Below are 20,415 nucleotides of genomic sequence, written 5' to 3'. Positions count from 1 at the left end.
CTGACTGTGGGACAGGAGCTCTGGGAGGTGTCTCCATCCCCATCCCTGACTGTGGGACAGGAGCTCTGGGAGGTGTCTCCATCCCCATCCCTGACTGTGGGACAGGAGCTCTGGGAGGTGTCTCCATCCCCATCCCTGACTGTGGGACAGGAGCTCTGGGAGGTGTCTCCATCCCCATCCCTGACTGTGGGACAGGAGCTCTGGGAGGTGTCTCCATCCCCATCCCTGACTGTGGGACAGGAGCTCTGGGAGGTGTCTCCATCCCCATCCCTGACTGTGGGACAGGAGCTCTGGGAGGTGTCTCCATCCCCATCCCTGACTGTGGGACAGGAGCTCTGGGAGGTGTCTCCATCCCCATCCCTGACTGTGGGACAGGAGCTCTGGGAGGTGTCTCCATCCCCATCCCTGACTGTGGGACAGGAGCTCTGGGAGGTGTCTCCATCCCCATCCCTGACTGTGGGACAGGAGCTCTGGGAGGTGTCTCCATCCCCATCCCTGACTGTGGGACAGGAGCTCTGGGAGGTGTCTCCATCCCCATCCCTGACTGTGGGACAGGAGCTCTGGGAGGTGTCTCCATCCCCATCCCTGACTGTGGGACAGGAGCTCTGGGAGGTGTCTCCATCCCCATCCCTGACTGTGGGACAGGAGCTCTGGGAGGTGTCTCCATCCCCATCCCTGACTGTGGGACAGGAGCTCTGGGAGGTGTCTCCATCCCCATCCCTGACTGTGGGACAGGAGCTCTGGGAGGTGTCTCCATCCCCATCCCTGACTGTGGGACAGGAGCTCTGGGAGGTGTCTCCATCCCCATCCCTGACTGTGGGACAGGAGCTCTGGGAGGTGTCTCCATCCCCATCCCTGACTGTGGGACAGGAGCTCTGGGAGGTGTCTCCATCCCCATCCCTGACTGTGGGACAGGAGCTCTGGGAGGTGTCTCCATCCCCATCCCTGACTGTGGGACAGGAGCTCTGGGAGGTGTCTCCATCCCCATCCCTGACTGTGGGACAGGAGCTCTGGGAGGTGTCTCCATCCCCATCCCTGACTGTGGGACAGGAGCTCTGGGAGGTGTCTCCATCCCCATCCCTGACTGTGGGACAGGAGCTCTGGGAGGTGTCTCCATCCCCATCCCTGACTGTGGGACAGGAGCTCTGGGAGGTGTCTCCATCCCCATCCCTGACTGTGGGACAGGAGCTCTGGGAGGAGTCTCCATCCCAGCCCTGCCCTGCCCTGGCTGCAGCAGGAGCTCCAGAGGCTCAGGAGGATCCAGGGCTGGCACCTGAGGCTCCTGTCCTGCAGAGCCCCCTGCTCTGAGGTGATGTGGGACAAACCCCCCTGGGGAGGGACCTTTCCTCTGCACTGCAGGTTTGGGAAGGGACACAGGAGCCACAGAACAGGAACATTTGCACAGAATCACAGCCTGGCTGGGCTGGAAGGGACTGCCCAGAGCCCATCTCATGGTGCTGTGTTGGTGGGACTGCTGCTGGCTGGCCCCTCTGGTGGTTGTTCCAAAGATGCAGCAAATGCCTCTCCAAAGCCTCATGGAATTCAGGTTTGGAATGGCAGCTCAGCACTGAGACACAGCCTTTTACAAGGAAAGAGGATGAGATTTTTTTATTTATATTTGGAATTATTTCAGGTTTGACAATCTGGGACTTTACCACATGCTAAATTTTACAGAATAAAATTTTAGCACTTTTTTCAGAACATCAAAATCTTAATTAAACTGTAGTTAAAAAAAAAAAAGGGGGAAAGCTGTTTGGCAAATTGAAATAAGTTGCTGGCTTGGCACAAGGATGAAAATAAAAGCAAATTTTAGGATTAATCCACTGGAGAGAACCTGCCAGCAAGGCTCATTAATGCAAGTCTGATGTCTGGTGGGAAAACCAGAAACCCTGGCAAAGAGAAAACAGCAGAGAAGTAGAGGGGATTCTTTATTGAACTAAACAGTCCTGCTGCTTCAGAGAACTCAGGGAACTGCTTTGGCAGAAGTGAGCAGAACCAGCTGCATTCTGAGACTGGATGAGTTCCACTGCAAGGGGATGGAAAATCCCTGCTGGAACCAGTGCTGGGTGCCAGCAGAGCAGCCTGGATGGCCTGGGATGCTTTTGTCCAGCTCTCTTCATTTTCTCTTGTATTTTCCAAGATTTTTTTGGTCTGAAAACCTCATTGGGACAACAAAGGTATCACCATTGGCTTTCTTTTGGAATGTGCAGCTTCCAATAGTGGAAGTTCCAATGTGTCCCAGATTTTCCTGTCCACTGACCAGTTCCAAGCCAGGTAGGAGCACCCTGAGGCAGTGGAAGGTGGCCCTGCCATGGCAGGGGTGGCACTGGATGGGCTTTGAGGTCCCTTCCAACCCAAGCCTTGCTGGGATTCCATGAAACACTTTGGGATTTTTAAACCCCTGGAGTCAATTTTGGGGGGGCTGAGCTGGGCCCCAGGATGGGGCTCTGGTCACTGCAGGGTCCTGAGTGCTGAAACACATCCAGAGGGGACAGCCAGGCTGGAGAGGGGCTGGGAACACAAACCCTGAGAGGAAGCCCTGAGGGAGCTGGGGGTGCTCCCCTGGAGAAAAGGAGACTCAGGGGTGCCCTCCTCACCCTGCACAGCTCCTGAAAGGTGCCTGTGCTCAGCTGGGCTGGGCTCTGTCTGCAGGGACTGACACAACCAGAGCACACAGCCTGCAGCTGCACCGAGGAAATGCAGCCTGGAGAGCAGGAAAGAGTTTTTCCAGCAAGGTGATAAAGTTCTGGAATGGCTGCCCGGGGAGGTGCTGCAGTCACCATCCCTGGGGGTGTTTGACACAGCCTGGATGTGGCACTGGGGGCCAGGCTTTGGCTGAGCTGTTGGGGCTGGGCTGGGCTCCATGGTCTGGAAGGTCTCTCCCAACCCAGGGATTCTGTGAGTTCTGTGGAGCTGTCCTGAGCCATGGGCAGCATCCAGAGCTGACCTCTGCATGTGGGCAGGCCAGGCTGCAGAGCAGGGAAAGGTTCTTGCCCAGAGGCTGCTGGCACTGCCCAGGCTGCCCAGGGAATGGGCACGGCCCCGAGGCTGCCAGAGCTCCAGGAGCCTTTGGCCAGCGCTGCCAGGGATGCCCAGGCTGGCATTTTGGGGGGCTCCGGGCAGGGCAGGGGTGGCTCGGGGACGCTCCGGGGTGGGGGTGGCTGCAGCCCCCAGGTGACCCCTGTCCCCCACAGTGTGCCAGGTGATCGGCATGTACGACTACAGCGCGCAGAACGACGACGAGCTGGCCTTCAGCAAGGGCCAGATCATCACCGTGCTCAACAGGGAGGACCCCGACTGGTGGAAGGGGGAGGTCAACGGCCACGTGGGGCTCTTCCCGTCCAACTACGTGAAGCTGACCACGGACACGGACCCGAGCCAGCAGTGTGAGTGTCCCTGGCTGTCCCACGTGTGGCGCTGTCCCCGCGCCCCCGGGCTCTTTGAAGACCTTCTGTCCCCCTCCTCCCCTCCCCGCTGTGTTTGGTTGGTTTCGTTCCCATCCCCCGGCACGTTCCCTCCCCTCCCATCATTTTTTTTTTTTTTTTGCTCCATGCCACGCCTCGTTTCCCTAGCTTGAATTTGCTCATTGTTTTGTTTTGCTTATGTGTTGTTTTCCTCCTTTTTCTAGGAATCATATGTTGTCCATCCCCCACTCAGGCTTGAAAGTCCTCAAAGAGACCCACTATCCCATAGCAGTGCCCAGAGGGATGATGGGAGATGCAGCCTTGATCATGTGGCTTCCAGCATGATCATCTACTGCCTTCTGAGTCAAGAACACACTGCACAGCAGTTTTACCTCATTTCACATTTAGTTGCATGGAATCGCAATGGTTGAGTTAATTACCGACAAAATTAAACTGATTCAAAACAAAAAAAAAACAAAACAAAAACACACACACTAAAAAAAAATACAAGTCAGAGGATAGTGGGTCCTTTTGTGGCTTTCAGAGTTACCAAACTAATTTTTCCACCTTTGCACAGGTGCTTTTTGGTAGTTTTAAAAATTATTTTTTAAAGATATATTCTAGCCTTTTAAAGGAAAAGTATAAATTTAATTTCTTCATTGCAATTTTGTTTGTGCAAAAAGACCCACTATCAAGGAATGCTGCATGTGCTATTAAAATTGTTCCAAATGTCCATGAATTGGAGACTTTATGTATCTTTCTTTTTTATTGTTCACTTGTCCAGTGTTGTCAATGTGTCTTTTTTTAATTTCTTTTAATTTTTTTTTTTTTTTTTTAATTACAAAAGAACAGAAGGAGTTAAAGTCAGTTTAAGGAAGTTTAAATGTGCCCAGCTCCAGGTATTTCGTTGCAGTTTCTGTACTGCTTGTACCAGGTGTTGTTGTTGAGTGTGTAACCCACCCACCGTGGGGAGGGCACCGCCCTCCTCCCGTGCCAGAGGCAAACCTGGAGCCGTGTTTGACCCAGCTCTGTTCGTTTGATTTTGCACATTACTTGTAGCTGCAACCAGTGAGCAAGCAGCCTGCTTTGTGTCTGTCCCTGGTGTCACATTCCCGGGTCAGAAATGGGTGCAACGTTCCCTGCCGGGGCCGCCAGAATTCCCGAATTCCCAAATAATTCCCGCAGGGACGGCGCTCGGGCTGCTCGGCTGTGCTTCCTGTGGAGCAGCACCTCTGAACGAGTCGTTTTCCTGACAAGAACGAATGTATAGAGCAATCTCCCCGCCATTCATTTCCAATGTTTACATTTTTTTAAACTGGACTGCGGAGTTCATACGGATGAGTTGAGCTGGAGCTGTCAGTGGAGCCGTGGCTGTGCTGCCGTCTCCGTTAGCGCCCGGCTCTCGCTGGAAGTGCTGGCAGCGCCCTCTCCCAACGCCTCAGCACGACAGAGCCCTGCTACTAATGATTTACCACGGGCTTACGTCCTGGTTCTGTGTCCCACTGTCCCCGAGCTCCTGCTGGCAGCTCCCAGCCCAGCTCCCCGCTCCCGACCCGTCCTGCGGTGCAAAGGACAAGCGAAGCTCCTTACTCAGTTGCACTTCAGTATTTCATCACTATGAATGTAAATTATATAAATATATAAAAACCTGCAGCTTTAACAACTGTAATCCAGCCTTTCCGATTAGTTCCATGTATAGAGAATTAAATCCTTGGTACAAAAGAGGCCGACGGTGTTTGTTGTCTCGTTGCTGGGTCACGCCGAGCTCGCCCCGAGGGTTTGGCAGAGCCCAGCCCGGAGCCCTCTGCCCCTCTCAGGGACGCCTGCCTGGCTTCTTGGAACGTGGGCTCACTCTTAATTGCTCAGATTCATCATTGCTCAGATCCATCGTTTGCCCCTCTGGCTCAGGGGGGGATTTGCTGGCGTGTCCTTGGACTCCTGGTGAGTCCCTTCCAGCTCAGGATGTTCTGGGATTCTCTGATTCCCTGCGTGGTACCAATCAGTGGATTTTGATACTCTTTTGATAGACAAATATTCTTTCTTTCTTTCTTTGCCATGGGTTTACCTGGTTTTGGGATGTGTTTTATGCCAGAAGCTCAAGTCTCAAAATATGCACAACTGCACAGATTTTCCTTCTTTTTAGGACAGTGTTTAAATAGTGATGCATCTTTCATTTCTACCATAAAATAATTCTTGTCCACCGTGGCCACTTGCTGACAACTGCAGAAATGGAACAGCACATCCCACCTGTGATTTCCAGTGCTGTCTGAGGGGATGGAGCCAGCTTGGACTCACTGTGTCAGTACTTTGTGCATTAACTGACATGTGAACGAGAGCCTCTCCCTCTTAGCCCATCCTGAGCTGCTGGCTTGAAAAACTGACTCGGCTGAAAGCTCTGGCCCTTGGGGACACTGTGACCTCAGGCCAGAACTACAGATTGGATCTGTAGTGAGATATTTGCAGTGCTTCAGCTGTAGGGGATTCAGGTGCTGCTCTTTTCTTCCTCTTTCCATGGAGTGAGAGGAAAACGAAGCTCCTGCAGTGCCCTGAGGGTGCAGGACCCTCAGGTGCTGCTCTTTTCTTCCTCTTTCCATGGAGTGAGAGGAGTGAGTGCCCTGAGGGTGCAGGACCTCCCTGTGTCTTCAGGGCTGGGGCTGGAGCCTTCCAAGGTCACTGGAAGCTCCTGGGGCAGCTTTGCAGTTCCTGGGAGGAGCAGTTTGGGATTCCTCTGTGGCTCACAGGGAATCCCAAATCCCTGGGGCTGGCACAGCCCTGCCAGCCCAGGCAGTGCCAGCAGTGCCCCATGGCCACCTTGTCCCCAGCCCAGAGCACTCAGTGCCACCCCCAGGGGACACCTGCAGGGATGGGCACTGCAAAGCTCCCTGGGCAGCCCCTGCCAAGGCCTGAGCACCCTTTCCATGGGCAAATTCCTGCTGCTGGCCCAGCTGAACACGCACGAGGCACTGCTGGTGCCAGGCAGAAGAGCAAAACAAATCCCATGTACAGAGTCCCAGACACAGACTCTCCCTTGGGGCTTAAGTGACAGATGTTGAAATCCCTGAAATGTTCATTTCCTCCCTGAGTCCCTAAGGGTGCTCTGCTAGCTCAGCAGGGAGGGTTTCATCCTCTTCCTCCTCCTCATCAGGGATTCTCCCTGAGCTGCAGGGAACGAGGCATTGCAGTGTCTGCTTCACTTGTCTTTATGGATACCAATATATATAAATACATAAATATATAAATATATCTATATGAGAGAGGGAGTGTGACAGTGACTGCCCAGAGCAGCTGGGGCTGCCCCTGGATCCCTGGCAGTGCCCAAGGCCAGGCTGGACACTGGGGCTGGAGCAGCCTGGCACAGGGAAGGTGTCCCTGCCATGGCAGGGGTGGCACTGGGTGATCCTTAAAATCCCTTCCCAGCCAAATCATCCTGGGAATTGGTTCTTTGGCACTCTGGGAATTGGTTCTTTGGCATTCTGGGATTTGTTCTTTGTCTTCACTTCCCTGTGCCAGGTGCCTTCTCCCCTTGCACAGGAGTTGTCACTTGAGGGATGGAGAGGAGACTGGAATTCCAGAGGCTGCCAGTGCTGCTGGATTTTATTATTCACTGGTTTTCCTGTTTGTGGGAATTCCTCCTGAATTCAACTGCTGACAAAGAATTCCCATGGATGTTCTTTTAGAGAATTTGTTCTTTTCAACACTTGAAATCTGTCCAAGTCAACCCTAAGTCTGAAATGTGGGTTTATCAAGAACATTTCCTTTATATTCAGAATCAGTTTTATTTAAACCTCAATTCTTTTGGAGCTTTAGTGGCTTCACTTCTGTCCCCATGAGCTCACTGAGCACATTTTATTCCCATAAGCAAAATCACTGAAATTCTGGTTTTGTTCTCTGGTTTTAAAGCACATTTAGTTCTTTTTGGTTATTGACTCCAGCTATTTCCCTTGTTAAATAGCAACTTCTGTGCAGTAAATTCAGATGACAAATTACTTCTTTTAACTTTATTTTGGACAACTTCAGTAGATTCAGGACCAATGTAGCTCAAATGTTACTGCATGAGTAGAAGGGCACAGAGGGCAGGGGAACCAAGGGCTGCTCAGCTGAACACGGTGCTGAGGTGACCTTTGGGTTTCAGGACATTGGCCTGGAGCAGTTCAAATGAAAATGGTTTCCAGCAAGACTTCACTGCCCACTGGGGACTTCAGTGAGCAAAGCACTTGAACTGAGCTGAAGGGACCCCCAGGGACCCCCCAGTGCCACCCCTGCCCTGCCCAGAGCCCCCAAATCCCAGCCTGGGCATCCCTGGCAGCGCTGGCCAAAGGCTCCTGGAGCTCTGGCAGCCTCGGGGCCGTGCCCATTCCCTGGGCAGTGCCAGCAGCCTCTGGGGAAGAGCCTTTCCCTAAAATCCACCCTAAATCCCTCCTGGCCCAGCCCCAGCTGCTCCATGGGTGCTGTCAGGTCACAGGAGCAGAGATCAGAGCTGTCTCTCTGTCAAATGAAAGTGAAAAAATGATAAAATGCTGTTTGACAAGAGCTTGGAACATTTAAAATACTGCATTTGGTTCCCCCATTCCTGGTTCCAAGTGAAGTGCCTGCCCAGCACTTTCCTTGTGGAATTCCCTGTGGAATGGGCTCTGCAGGCCCTTCTGTTGGGCTGTGGCTGCTGCCTGTGGCTCTGCTGCTCCTTGCCCTGAGTGCCAGGGGCTCAGACAGGCCCTGGGGCACAATCCAGAGGTGAGGTTTCATTTCCTGGTGTGTTCTGAACCATTCCAGGCCTTGCTTAACTCTGTGATTTACATTTTTGGATGCATTCTTGCCCCTCACGTGTAGGATTTTACTGTCCCCAAGCAGCCTCTGGGAAGGGATTGGGAGAATCAGTGACTCATGGAATGGTTGAGGTTGGAGCACCAGCAGTGAACACATCCAAACCTTCTTTGAACATTCCAGAGAGGGCACTTCCACCCCTAAATAATGCTGCAGATTTTGCCCGTGGGACTGCCCAGATTTGTTTCCTGCTCCTTCCCTGCACCTCAGAGGGAAGTGCTCTGCTCTAACAGGAACTGAAATTCCAAAGCTGCTGAAATGATTGAAAATAGCTGAGAAATGGGGTTGGGCATTGCAGATGCTTGAGATGGAGGGATCTGTTTGATCCCAATGTTCTCACCAAAATCCTGGGGTGGCCTCTCAGTGGAAGGTCCATCCCAGGAGATTTAAGGGGAATTGGTTGCATCTGAAACAGGTGCTAAGAAAGCTGAAGGTGGAAATGCTGTGATTTAAATAACTCAGTGGCCATGGGGCACAGCTGGCACTGCCTGGGCTGGGAGGGCTGTGCCAGCCCCGGGGATTTGGGATCTGTGAATAATTTACCTGAGTGAAGGGGTGCTCTCCTGATGTGCTGTTCCCTTCTCCTTAAGGATTTGGAGGAAAACTGTGGCATCACTTTTGCCTGCTCCTGGTCCCCTGTGACAGGACAGATTCCTGTCTCCTGTGGCCTTGTCACTACAGCCTGGGCCAGCACGAGGCTCACAGGGAAATGTGGCAGTGGCACTGCTTGGAAAACCTCCCCACGTGAAAAGGAATGAGCAGCTGTGGCCGTGGATGTGGATCAGTGATTTCCACAGCAGAACCTCCCTTCCCAAAAAGCAGCATCTTGTTTTAGGCTGTTTGTCTTGGGAGACTCAGATCTTCAGGGCTGACTTAGTAAGGAAGAGTAACGACATCTTTACTCTGTACAAAGGATTTGAAGTGATTTTTTGCATTTCTGGAGCCCATTAATCTGCAGGGACTGTGCTGCTGGGAGGTCAAGGCACAGATTTGCAGTTCCAGCATTTGTCTGTTGGTCCTCCAAGTCCAGCCAGAATGGCAGAATTCATGGATTCACCCTCCTGAGAACAAACCAAGTTAATTATTGTCATCTCCCCATCCTTCCCTGCCTTTACTGCATTGAAGCAAAGAATTGCCCAGAGCAGCTGGGGCTGCCCTGGATCCCTGGCAGTGCCCAAGGCCAGGCTGGACACTGGGGCTGGAGCAGCCTGGCACAGGGGAAGGTGTCCCTGCCATGGCAGGGGGGCACTGGGTGGGATTTGAGGCCCCTTCCAACCCAAATCTGTCTGGGATTCTGTGATCTGTGGAATCCAGTTCACCAAAGTTCTTTGGCATCTCCCAGAGCAGCTGGGGCTGCCCTGGATCCCTGGCAGTGCCCAAGGCCAGGCTGGACACTGGGGCTGGAGCAGCCTGGCACAGTGGGAGTGTCCCTGCCATGGCAGGGTGGCACTGGGTGGGCTCTGAGGTCCAAACCCAAACCATTCCCTGTGATCTGTGGAATCCATTCACCAAAGTTCTTTGGCATCCGTGAAGAAGGAGCCAGACATTCCCACCTGGAAAGGAATCCAGTTCTTCTTCAGTGTTCCTAATACAAAGACAAGAAAAATCTCTGTACTTTTGCATCTCACAAAGAAATCTCCTACCAGGAAAGTCTCTTTGGGGTGTTCTGCTCAGATCTGGCTTTGTTTTTTTCCCCCAAACACTTCACACCCAAAAGCAGAGCGTTTGTTGTGGTTCACAGCCCAGCTGGCTGCCAAGGGAGCCACTAAATGGTTCATTATTCAAAATGTCAGTGCTCCCTCCAAGGGCTTGCTGCTTGGAAATCACCTTCAAGGATTTTGAACATCTTTGAACAAGAACTTCTCCAAGGCAAAGTAATTAAACACTTGGTTCTCTTCTAATGAAGCGCTGGGAGAACTGGGGCTGTTCCTTAGACTTGTGCTTTACTTGGTACCAAAGAAGCTGCTCTGAAATCAGGCATTTATTCAAGAGACATCAAACTTCTGGCTTTTGGAAGGGGCCAAAATTCATTGTTTTGGCACAAAGATGATGTTTCTCCACATCTGCTTTTCGTGCCAAGTTTCAATTGCACTTTGTAAGGGGCTGTGGCATCCTGTGTCTCAAGGGAGCCTTGTTGGTGTCACTGTGCTTCCCACCTGATCCCAGCTCCCAGCTTCAGAGTCAGACAGGAAACAGCCTGGCTGGCTGTGTCTGTGTCTCCTCTTCTGGGTTTGTTTCATGTGGTTTTGTTTGGGTTTGGAGCCAAAATTCATTGTTTTGGCACAAAGATGATGTTTCTCCACATCTGCTTTTCGTGCCAAGTTTCAATTGCACTTTGTAAGGGGCTGTGGCATCCTGTGTCTCAAGGGAGCCTTGTTGGTGTCACTGTGCTTCCCACCTGATCCCAGCTCCCAGCTTCAGAGGCAGACAGGAAACAGCCTGGCTGGCTGTGTCTGTCTCCTCTTCTGGGTTTGTTTCATTTGGTTTTGTTTGGGTTTGCATTTTGGGGGTTTTTTAGTTGGTTTTTCTTTTTTTTAGTTTTATTTTATTTTTAAGTCAAATCCATCATTCCTCTCTCAGGGGCACAGATCAGTTAAAGCTGATGTTGCTGGTATTCCATGGAAATATTGGTGATACACCTGGGCCTTCTCAGTGGCATTGTCTGAGCTCCATTCAGGAAGATAAAAATGCAGGAAATATTCCCTGAGTATTAACTCTATATGCAAAGAACTGAAAGAGTTACCTGGGGCCTGATGTTTCCTTAAGGAAAGTTTGTTTCCATGGGGAATATATTGAATTTGCTGAGGGGTGAGGGCAAAAATCCAACTGGGGAATTTTGGTTGTGTGAAATTAATTGAATAGATCATTTTTAGAGCCAAACATTTTCCACCTGTTTGAAATCAACTTTGCTGTCTGAAATGCATTGTATTTATGCAGAAAAGTAGCAAAAACTGGAAGAAAACATTCTGTGTTTCAGTCTCAGAAGAACTTAATTAAGCTCAGCTGAAAAATAATGGCCTACAGAAGAAAGAATGGAATTAAATGTTTTATCTGATTCAGAGTAGAAAAGAAAATTCAAGATTGTGGAACTGATATAAAAATCCTCCCACCTGAGGGGATCCATGCAAGGGAGGTTTGCAGCAAGGAAAGGACAGAACTGATGGAAGAGGAGCTCTCAGTGCCCACCTTCTCCTGTGCTTTTAAACAGAAAGGAGAACAAAATCCAGCCCTTGGCTCAGCCCAGACATCAGTGGGGATCTCCAGTGACCTTTGCATTGCCTGGCTCGGGCCCTTCAAACATTTGGGAGCAGTTTTTAATTGAAGTGTGAAGTGAAGAGGCCCTGCAGGCCCTTCTTGAGCAGGATTTCTGTGAGCAGAGGGGTCAAGGTGAACCTGGAATATCAAGCATCCATCAGCTGAGGGGATCATTCCAAAGTGCCCCTCGAGCACTGGGTCACTGCAGCTCCTCCCTCATTCCCTCTGGGATATCTCTGTGTTTTCCTTACACCACGTGGAGTCCTTTCCCCCTTTTTCATTGCCAGCCATGCATGTGGGATTGGAGTGACACAACCCAAGGGGTCGGGGGCCTCCAGGGAGAGGCTGGGAATGGGCAGGCAGAGGTGAGGGAGATTTTAAGGCCTGGCCACCAGGGAAAAGTTCACACCCAGAGACGGCCTTGGTTTTAATAAATAAAAATGGAATGTTTGGAGTCACTGAGAGATGCAGCCTTGCCGGGGCTGTGCCACATGAAGAGCAATGAGAGAGAGGAGCAGGCAGCAGTTCTGCTCCCCAGGGCTGTGAGTCCCCGTGCACAGCCCCCTGAAGGCCGCTGCTCTTGTGTCTTGCAGGGTGTGCAGACCTGCACCTGCTGGACATGCTGACCCCCACGGAGAGGAAGAGGCAGGGCTACATCCACGAGCTCATCGTCACCGAGGAGAACTACGTCACCGACCTGCAGCTGGTGACAGAGGTGGGCAGTGGGTGACAGACGTGGGGCAGCGGGTGACAGACGTGGGGCAGCGGGTGACAGACGTGGGGCAGCGGGTGACAGAGGTGGGCAGTGGGTGACAGAGGAGGGGCAGTGGGTGACAGAGGTGGGGCAGTGGGTGACAGAGGAGGGGCAGTGGGTGACAGAGGAGGGGCAGTGGGTGACAGAGGTGAGCAGCGGGTGACAGAGGAGGAGCAGTGGGTGACAGACGTGAGGCAGCAGGTGACAGAGGTGGGCAGTGGGTGACAGGGGTGGGCAGTGGGTGACAGAGGTGGGGCAGCTCGGCAGCCTCGGGGCCTCCTCCCCGGCCAAGGCAGTCCTGCACTGTGCAAAGATCCTGCATTGCACTGCTGGCCTGCCTGCCTTGGGATCCCTGGCCAGTCCTCCTTTATCTGTGCTGATACAGATAGAGACAGAGACAGAGAAAGAGACAGAGATAGAGAGATACAGAGATACAGATACAGATAGATAGATACAGATACAGATACAGATACAGATACAGATACAGACACAGATAGATAGATACAGATACAGACACAGATACAGATACAGACACAGACACAGCTACAGTAACAGACACAGACACAGACACAGACACAGATACAGATACAGACACAGATACAGATACAGATACTGATACTGATACAGATACAGCTGTGGGTGGGTGCAAACCATGGCAATCCCCTGTGCTACCATCACCAAAATGCTGATCTTTGAAGTGCCATTATAGCAAAGCCCTTTTGCTGCTGACTGTCAGTGTTAATTCTCATGTACAAGTTGTGAAGCCTAAAGAAATGTTCTGGAATGAAGCACATTCCCTGTGCTCACAGTGGGGTTCAGTTATCACTTCCTGTGACTGGCTTTAGGGGTAGGGAAAAAAGGAATTAGTACAGCCAACTATGGACAATTCTTTTGACAGAGAAGCAAAGTCCTTTTTGAAGAAGAGTTCAAGATATGCAAACTTGGGACTCTCAGAGAAATCAGGTCTTCCATAGAAGAGTCCAAAGTAAAACCTATTTTCAGTTGCATTATCAAAGGAATGCTGGGATCTTTTGCAGGAGAGCTCTGCTAAAATTCCCAGGTTTCAAACAGATTATCCAGATCAGAATGAAGCCCAGCACCCCTACAAATTCAGAGTATTCCCTGTTAAAGCCCTTGTACCTGAGGGTCTCCTTAGTCCCAGCCATCCCAGGGAACACCACGGATGTCAGGGACACAGAGTGTGCTGGGTCTGTCTGTACTTACCCTGTGCACTCAAACTGGCCTCTTCTCACTCCCCAGATCTTCCAGAAACCACTGATGGAGTCTGAGCTGGTCACAGAAAAAGAAGTTGCCATGATTTTTGTGAATTGGAAGGAGCTGATTATGTGCAATATAAAACTACTGAAGTAAGTTGGGTTTTTTCCCCCCCATATTTCACAAAAACAGAACTCTGGGCCTCTCCCCCTGCTTCTCCTTTTATCTGCATGAAAACATTTGCCACTTACACAAATCCCAACCAGAGGGGCCACGTGTTTCTCCTTGGGGAAAAAGCAAACTGGGGGCAGTGTTTGCTGTGAGCTGTTGAGAAGAACCCAGCAGATCCCTGCCATTTGCACTCACTTGGTTCCAGTGCTGGAAAAGGCAAATCCTCCTCTCCCCTGATGAGCAGGGCTTGCCAAGGCTTCCCACAGGGCAGGACTAGGTTCCAAAGGGTTTGTGCCCAGAGGACCCCTCTCCTAAGCTCTGGGTGCTGCTGCCCCAAATCACAGCCAGGGAAGCTGAGTGAGGGCACAGTTAAACCTGCACCTTGATAAGCAAAAGCATTAATAAAGTTATTTTCTTTCCCTACTCAGCTGCTAGTTTTCACTGAACGTACAGGGATTTTAGAGCTTTGTAATATCTCTCTTTTTTTTTGTAAAATGTATTTGAAAATGGCCCGCAGGTTGAAAAGTTGTGGTGGTGACAGGACAAGTGACAATGAACCTTTCCTTAGGAAACCAGACTAAAAAGTGATGGGGTTTTCCCTGCCTCACTCACACACCAGTAACTCTCTTTCTAAGCCAATAGAAAAGGAAATTACCCTCCTCTTCCTCTCACCTGTGAGCTGGCATTGCATTAAATCAGGCAGCATCTGGATGAGCAGGAGAGGGAGGGAAGGGGACAGCGGGTGCAGCCTGGTGATTTATTGCATCCCTGCAGTAAATCTTGTGGCTGGTGTGTTTATGGTTCTCTGGGTGTCCACAATGAATAAGAACCCAGCCCTTTGTTCCATAACTGAGGAGTGGCTCTTTGTCCAACCCCGTGCCCTGCTGCTGCTCAGGGCCCTGCGGGTGAGGAAGAAGATGTCCGGGGAGAAGATGCCGGTGAAGATGATCGGGGACATCCTGACGGCGCAGCTGCCCCACATGCAGCCCTACATCCGCTTCTGCAGCTGCCAGCTCAACGGGGCCGCCCTCATCCAGCAGAAAACGGACGAAGTGCCCGAGTTCAAGGAGTTTGTCAAGGTAGGAGAAGCAGCAGCCCCTGGGAATTCTGAGCATCTTCTCACCTGGCTGATCTGCTGAGCGAAGGAGGCCCCACCTCGAGGGCTGTGTCCACTTCTGGGCCACTCGCTTGAAAAAGCCAGGAGGGGACAGCCGGGGGTCGGGCTCTGCTGCCATGTTCTAAGGGACAGAACAAGAGGAAATTGCCTCGAATTGCATCAGGGGAGGCTCAGATCAGAAATTAGAAACATTTTTTTCCTTCACAGAGTGGTCAGGCCTTGGCAGGGGCTGCCCGAGGAGGTTTGGAGTCACTGTCTGTGGGAGTGTCCCAGAGGAGTCTGGATGGCCTTTGGGGACAGGGTTTGGGGTGCTGCTGGTGGCACTGGGTGATCCTGGAGGGCTCCTCCAACCCTGGTGATTCTGGGATTCTTGTCCACCTGGGAAGGGGCTGAGCCTGGAGCACAGGAGGCTCAGGGGGCCCTTGTGGCTCTGCACAAGTCCCTGCCAGGAGGGGACAGCCGGGGGTCGGGCTCTGCTGCCATGTTCTAAGGGACAGAACAAGAGGAAATTGCCTCGAATTGCATCAGGGGAGGCTCAGATCAGAAATTAGAAACATTTTTTTCCTTCACAGAGTGGTCAGGCCTTGGCAGGGGCTGCCCGAGGAGGTTTGGAGTCACTGTCTGTGGGAGTGTCCCAGAGGAGTCTGGATGGCCTTTGGGGACAGAGTTTGGGGTGCTGCTGGTGGCACTGGGTGATCCTGGGGGCTCCTCCAGCCCTGGTGATTCTGGGATTCTTGTCCAGACAAGGCAGGTGAAGAAGTGTTGTAAATCCACCAGGAGTTCTCCTACTGATGTTGAGATGTCAGAGCAGATTTAGCTGAGGATTGGTGCTCATTTATTGCCTTCCCTTTTCCTTTCTTGGAGGAGCTCATTTCTCGGGGTTGAAACCACCTGACTAACCAGATTTTACCTCTCTAATGTTTCAGAGGTTAGCAATGGATCCTCGCTGTAAAGGAATGCCACTATCAAGTTTTCTACTAAAGCCTATGCAACGGGTAACCAGATACCCACTAATAATTAAAAATGTACGTTCCTTCGCACACGTGATGGGTTTGGTGCTGCTTTGCTTACACCTTAATTACAGGGTTGTTTCCTTATTTGTGTCAGGATTTGTCACTGTGAGGTTTCTGATGTGCTGGGGAATGTGGGATGTCCTTTAATCCTTGATTCCAGTATAGAAAATGGGATCATTCCTTGGGCTTTGGCAAAGTTATTCGATATTTCCATTTGAAACAGAGATGAAGCTTGTACCCCAAAACCAGAAGGCAGCAATTGCTGAGAGAAAATTTAAAATTCAGATAACAGGAGCAACAAGACAACCTTGTGCTCATATTTGCCTTTCCCCTCAGTGCCATTCCCTCCCCACGGGCTGAGCCTGGATTGCTGCAGGTTCCCCCTGTGCTGATGGTGCTGGGGGATTTACAGCCCTTTCCTAACTCCCACTTGTTGCTTAACACTTCCCATCCCAAATAACACCATGGAATACGGCCCAAGGCTTTCACAGGGAACTATGAATTGGATGTTGGCATTTAGGGATTCCTTCAGCGGTCGTGGCCTCATTTCTGTATTTGGCTGCAATGTGTGTGCTTCTGTCAAAGGAGCAGCAGCGTCCTGGTGCAAAGGCTGTGCAGGCAGGCCTGCAGTCCAGCTGTTCCCAAATAGCGTTTGTCTCCCATTTCTCCTGTCTGTCAAGGAGGAAAATAAACGTGGGGCTGGCTCTGCTGGCAGTGAAGGCCTGGAATGGAAGCGTGGGGCTGACAGAGCGAGTGCAGCCGAGCTGACGCTGCCTTTGTTGTGCGCAGATAATAGAGAACACCCCCGAGAACCACCCTGACCACAGCCACCTGAAGCACGCCCTGGAGAAGGCGGAGGAGCTGTGCTCGCAGGTGAACGAGGGCGTGCGGGAGAAGGAGAACTCGGACAGGCTGGAGTGGATCCAGGCCCACGTGCAGTGCGAGGGCCTCTCCGAGGTAACCGGGGCCGCCACGCCGGCCACGGGGACGGGGACACGGCAGCAGCAGCCGCCCCCTCTCCTGGCCCTGTCCCCAAGCTGGCCTCCTGCACGCCGTCCTGGCTGCTGCTCGTGTGGCTGAGCCCTGCTTGGGCGCCTGGCTCCGGAGCAGTCCCGGTTCAGTGCTGCCGTTTGCAACCAACACTTGCCAGCTCTCCGGTTCTTTGTGGTGCAGGGGTTACGGGGATGCTGTATCCCGCTCCAAAGCTGCACCTGACCACGATGGACTGCTGTAAAAAACAAATATCTAGAAATATTTTCTGTGATAAAGCTTTGTATGCATTTGAAAACTCAAGAATACTGATCGAGTCTCTGGAGACTTTACAGAGAGAATCCCTGCCTCCCACACCATGTTATTTTTTATGGTTACGTGATAAGTTTCTAGAAATATTGTGTTTGTGTGTCCTGCAAAAGGAGGGAAGATATTCTGATGGCCTTCCTGTTGTTGGTGGAGGTAACAGAGGCAGACAGATCACAACTTGATTTTCAAAGTATGCACCATTCTAGAAGGTAAAAAAATAATGAGCACTGGTTCGTTCATGAAGTAGAAAAATTGCATTTCACCTGAGGAAAGCTGACTGTTCTGGGAGGATGGGTGTGACACTGTCAGCACATCCAGCTGTCTGCCAGCAGGAAAGTGGCTGCTTTTTTCTGCTGTAGGTGGTGCCTGCCCAGAACAGCAGCTCCACACCCTGACAGAGCCTGGGGTGCTCGCTGCACCATCACCAGCAGCAGCCCCAGCCATGGCAGGGAACAGCCCAGCCTCTCCCTGTTTTCTGTCCAAGGGTTTCCAGCCTGCCAAAGGAGCCCCTCCAGAGCCAGCTGCCCTGGGTAGGGAGAGCTGTGCCAAACCCTGGTGAAAATAAACCTGAAAATGGCACTTTAGGAAAGGACAAGACTCTGCTGATCCCTAACAAGCCCTGGCCGAGTCTGGGATTGTGCCAATGGTGAGCAGCTAGAACTTGGGGTATCATGGCCATCTGAAGTCCTCTGGGGCGTTTTAAGGGGTGAAATTCAAACACAATTCAGAATGCAGCCCTTAAGGAAGCTCAGCCTGTGGAGAGGCCTTTGGCAGAGCTGCTGCTCACCCAGGACAGGTGCCCTGGCTCAGTCCCAGCTCTGGAGGTGCATGTACGTGGCCAGGGGGCACAGATGCTTTTGGCTTCCCCTGCCTGCCCAGCCCGTGCCCCTGTGGCCTTCAGGGACTCTCACGGGCCCTCCTGTGACGTTGGCTGCTTGTCGTGCTCGAGGCATGGCTCATCATCCCTGTGACACAGACTGGAAGCAGGACTCAAATCTGTATTTGGTCTCTTGCAGGGCAGCCCCGATTGTTTCACTTTATACAGTGCGTTGTTGTTCTTCTTCTACTTTTCGCAGCAACTCGTTTTTAATTCAGTTACAAACTGCTTGGGACCACGCAAGTTCCTGCACAGTGGGAAGCTCTATAAAGCCAAGAGTAACAAGGAGCTGTATGGTTTTCTCTTCAACGACTTCCTCCTCCTCACTCAGATCATAAAACCTCTTGGCTCTTCCGGCACAGACAAGGTCTTCAGCCCCAAGTCCAACCTGCAGTACAAAATGTACAAAACTGTAAGTGCTGCTCCGCCACGGGGATGGGGACAGGGCTCAGGAGCTCAATTCCGGGGGTGTGGGCAGGAGCCTTCCTAGAGAAGAGGTTTGAAAGCTTTGGGGTTCAGGGGCTGATGGCAGGAAGGGTGGCTGTGGGCTCTGGTGAGATAAAAGATGCTTTGGAGGTTTTGCTTGAATAAAACCCTTCCATGAGGGGTCCTGTGTTTGAGGGAGCAGAGGGAGAGCAGAGGGAAACTCTGCTGTGCTTGGCTCTCTCCAGGAGTGTCCCCAGGCTATGCAGGCACCTCTGTCTTTGTCAGCTTTTCAAATTTTCTGCAGAAATATAGGAGGCAGAAATACTCTGCTGTGACAGAGTATCACAGATGATACAGTGGTGAGATACTTGGGGCATGGAATAATCCTGCTGTGAGCTGATGTGTGCTGAATGCCCCCGTGCAGACTCTGCAGTACAACTCCAGCTCTGCTGATGTTTTACAGCCCATTTTCCTAAACGAGGTACTGGTAAAATTACCCACAGACCCTTCTGGAGATGAGCCCATCTTCCACATCTCCCACATTGACAGAGTCTACACACTCCGGGCTGAAAGCATTAATGAAAGGTAAGGGCCTTTGTGGGCATTTAAAAACTCTGATAAATGTAGGATGGGAATGGTTGTGATGGAAACTTGCACAGCACTCTCCAGGCTGGCTATTTTACAAGACTGGAAAATTCCTTCTTGGGAATATGGTGATCTAAAAAGAGGGAGAAATAATGATGTTTCCTGAATTCCAGCTAGACCAGTGATGAAATGGCTGAGGGTGGATGTTTAGGCTGCATTTCACATTTTATGGTAATGTGAAGAAGCCAAGAGATGCAATTCTGTCTTCTGCTGTTACCTGGGATAGTGGCAGGTGTCCCTGCCCATGGCAGGGAGTGGGACTGGGTGAGCTCCCAACCCAAACCATGAATGTCCAGTGGAGCAGCAGCTCTTCATTTGGGGTTCCAGAACTGATCCACAGCCTCCAGATTCTCCCATGTTTCCTTGACTCAGGCTTCCTTGTAAGTCACAGCAGTTCTTTGAAACCCTTGAGGTCACTTAGTAGCCCTTCTGCCTCCCTTTTTCTCTGTCAGCCTTCCCCCTCAGCCTCCTTCAGGCACAGGCTGGGATTGTTGGGGTGGACTCAGTGATCCATGCGGGTCCTTCCAACTCAGGATGTTCTGTGACTCTTAGTCATGAAATGGTTTCCCAGAAGGGTCCACTCACCACCCGTGGACTCCCCAGGTTACACTTTTAAAGTCCTGAGAGTCAGAAGAATTGAGTAGGAAATCTCAGGGCCCAAGGACAGTGGCCACCTCAGCAGCAGCCATGTCTTGTACTGCTCCAAGAAGTCATTTTTTTTCAGGAAAACAAGGGGCTGGATGACAGCAAACCTGTTCTTGAGACCTTTCATTTTCTCACCAAGGATCTCCTTCTCATGGTTCTCTTGAGCTTTCTCTGTGTGTTAGGTTTGCTGCCTTGGGATGGCTACATTCTGCAGGTGCTGTGAATTCCACTAAGATCCCTTCCAGGCAGACAGCTGTGGGATGGCAGAGCCTGGGATGGGGCCAGAGCCTCGGCTGGCAAGGAGGGGCAGCTTTAGTTTTGTCTGCTGTGCTCGAGCAGGGAAAAACAGAAATGGCATTTTGCAACTTTTTTTTTTCTCTCCTTTCCTTCTGAAGGACTGCCTGGGTTCAGAAGATCAAAGCTGCTTCAGAACTTTACATAGAGACTGAAAAGAAGAAGAGGGAAAAGGCCTACTTAGGTACAGCATAGGATGTGGGGGTCTCATCTTCTGTGGAAAAGTCCCTGGGCAGGAAAATCCATTGGTGACATTTCTCTCTGCTCTTCTGTTCCACCACAGTTCGCTCTCAGAGAGCAACAGGCATCGGGAGGCTGATGGTGAACGTTGTTGAAGGCATTGAGCTAAAACCCTGCAGGTCCCATGGTGAGTGCCTTGGCTTTCCTTGCTCCATCCAGAGGTCATTCCCATTTGCCAGCCTAACTCTGCAGGGGTTCTGTCCCAGACATGACCTTGTTAAATGACGTGGGTTTAATGA

General features: G+C 51.5%; 1 protein-coding gene across 3 annotated transcripts in view; it reads left to right on the top strand.

The window, feature by feature from the left end:
• ITSN1 (intersectin 1) overlaps window positions 1–20,415 on the top strand; it is a 110,797-nt gene that overhangs the window by 85,811 nt on the left and 4,571 nt on the right. For all 3 annotated transcript variants that reach the window (XM_041402128.1, XM_041402129.1, XM_041402127.1), the window contains 10 exons: window positions 3,195–3,386; window positions 12,074–12,195; window positions 13,495–13,601; window positions 14,516–14,699; window positions 15,664–15,762; window positions 16,540–16,707; window positions 18,126–18,338; window positions 18,816–18,937; window positions 20,038–20,120; window positions 20,220–20,303. In XM_041402128.1, the coding sequence (XP_041258062.1) occupies window positions 3,195–3,386; window positions 12,074–12,195; window positions 13,495–13,601; window positions 14,516–14,699; window positions 15,664–15,762; window positions 16,540–16,707; window positions 18,126–18,338; window positions 18,816–18,937; window positions 20,038–20,120; window positions 20,220–20,303 (1,374 nt within the window). The remainder of the gene's footprint in view (window positions 1–3,194; window positions 3,387–12,073; window positions 12,196–13,494; window positions 13,602–14,515; window positions 14,700–15,663; window positions 15,763–16,539; window positions 16,708–18,125; window positions 18,339–18,815; window positions 18,938–20,037; window positions 20,121–20,219; window positions 20,304–20,415) is intronic.

This window comes from Onychostruthus taczanowskii, unplaced genomic scaffold, assembly GCF_017590055.1.
Source record: "Onychostruthus taczanowskii isolate IOZ18803 unplaced genomic scaffold, ASM1759005v1 scaffold194, whole genome shotgun sequence".
Classification (NCBI taxonomy): domain Eukaryota; kingdom Metazoa; phylum Chordata; class Aves; order Passeriformes; family Passeridae; genus Onychostruthus; species Onychostruthus taczanowskii.
This window is presented reverse-complemented; position numbering and strand designations above follow the sequence as displayed.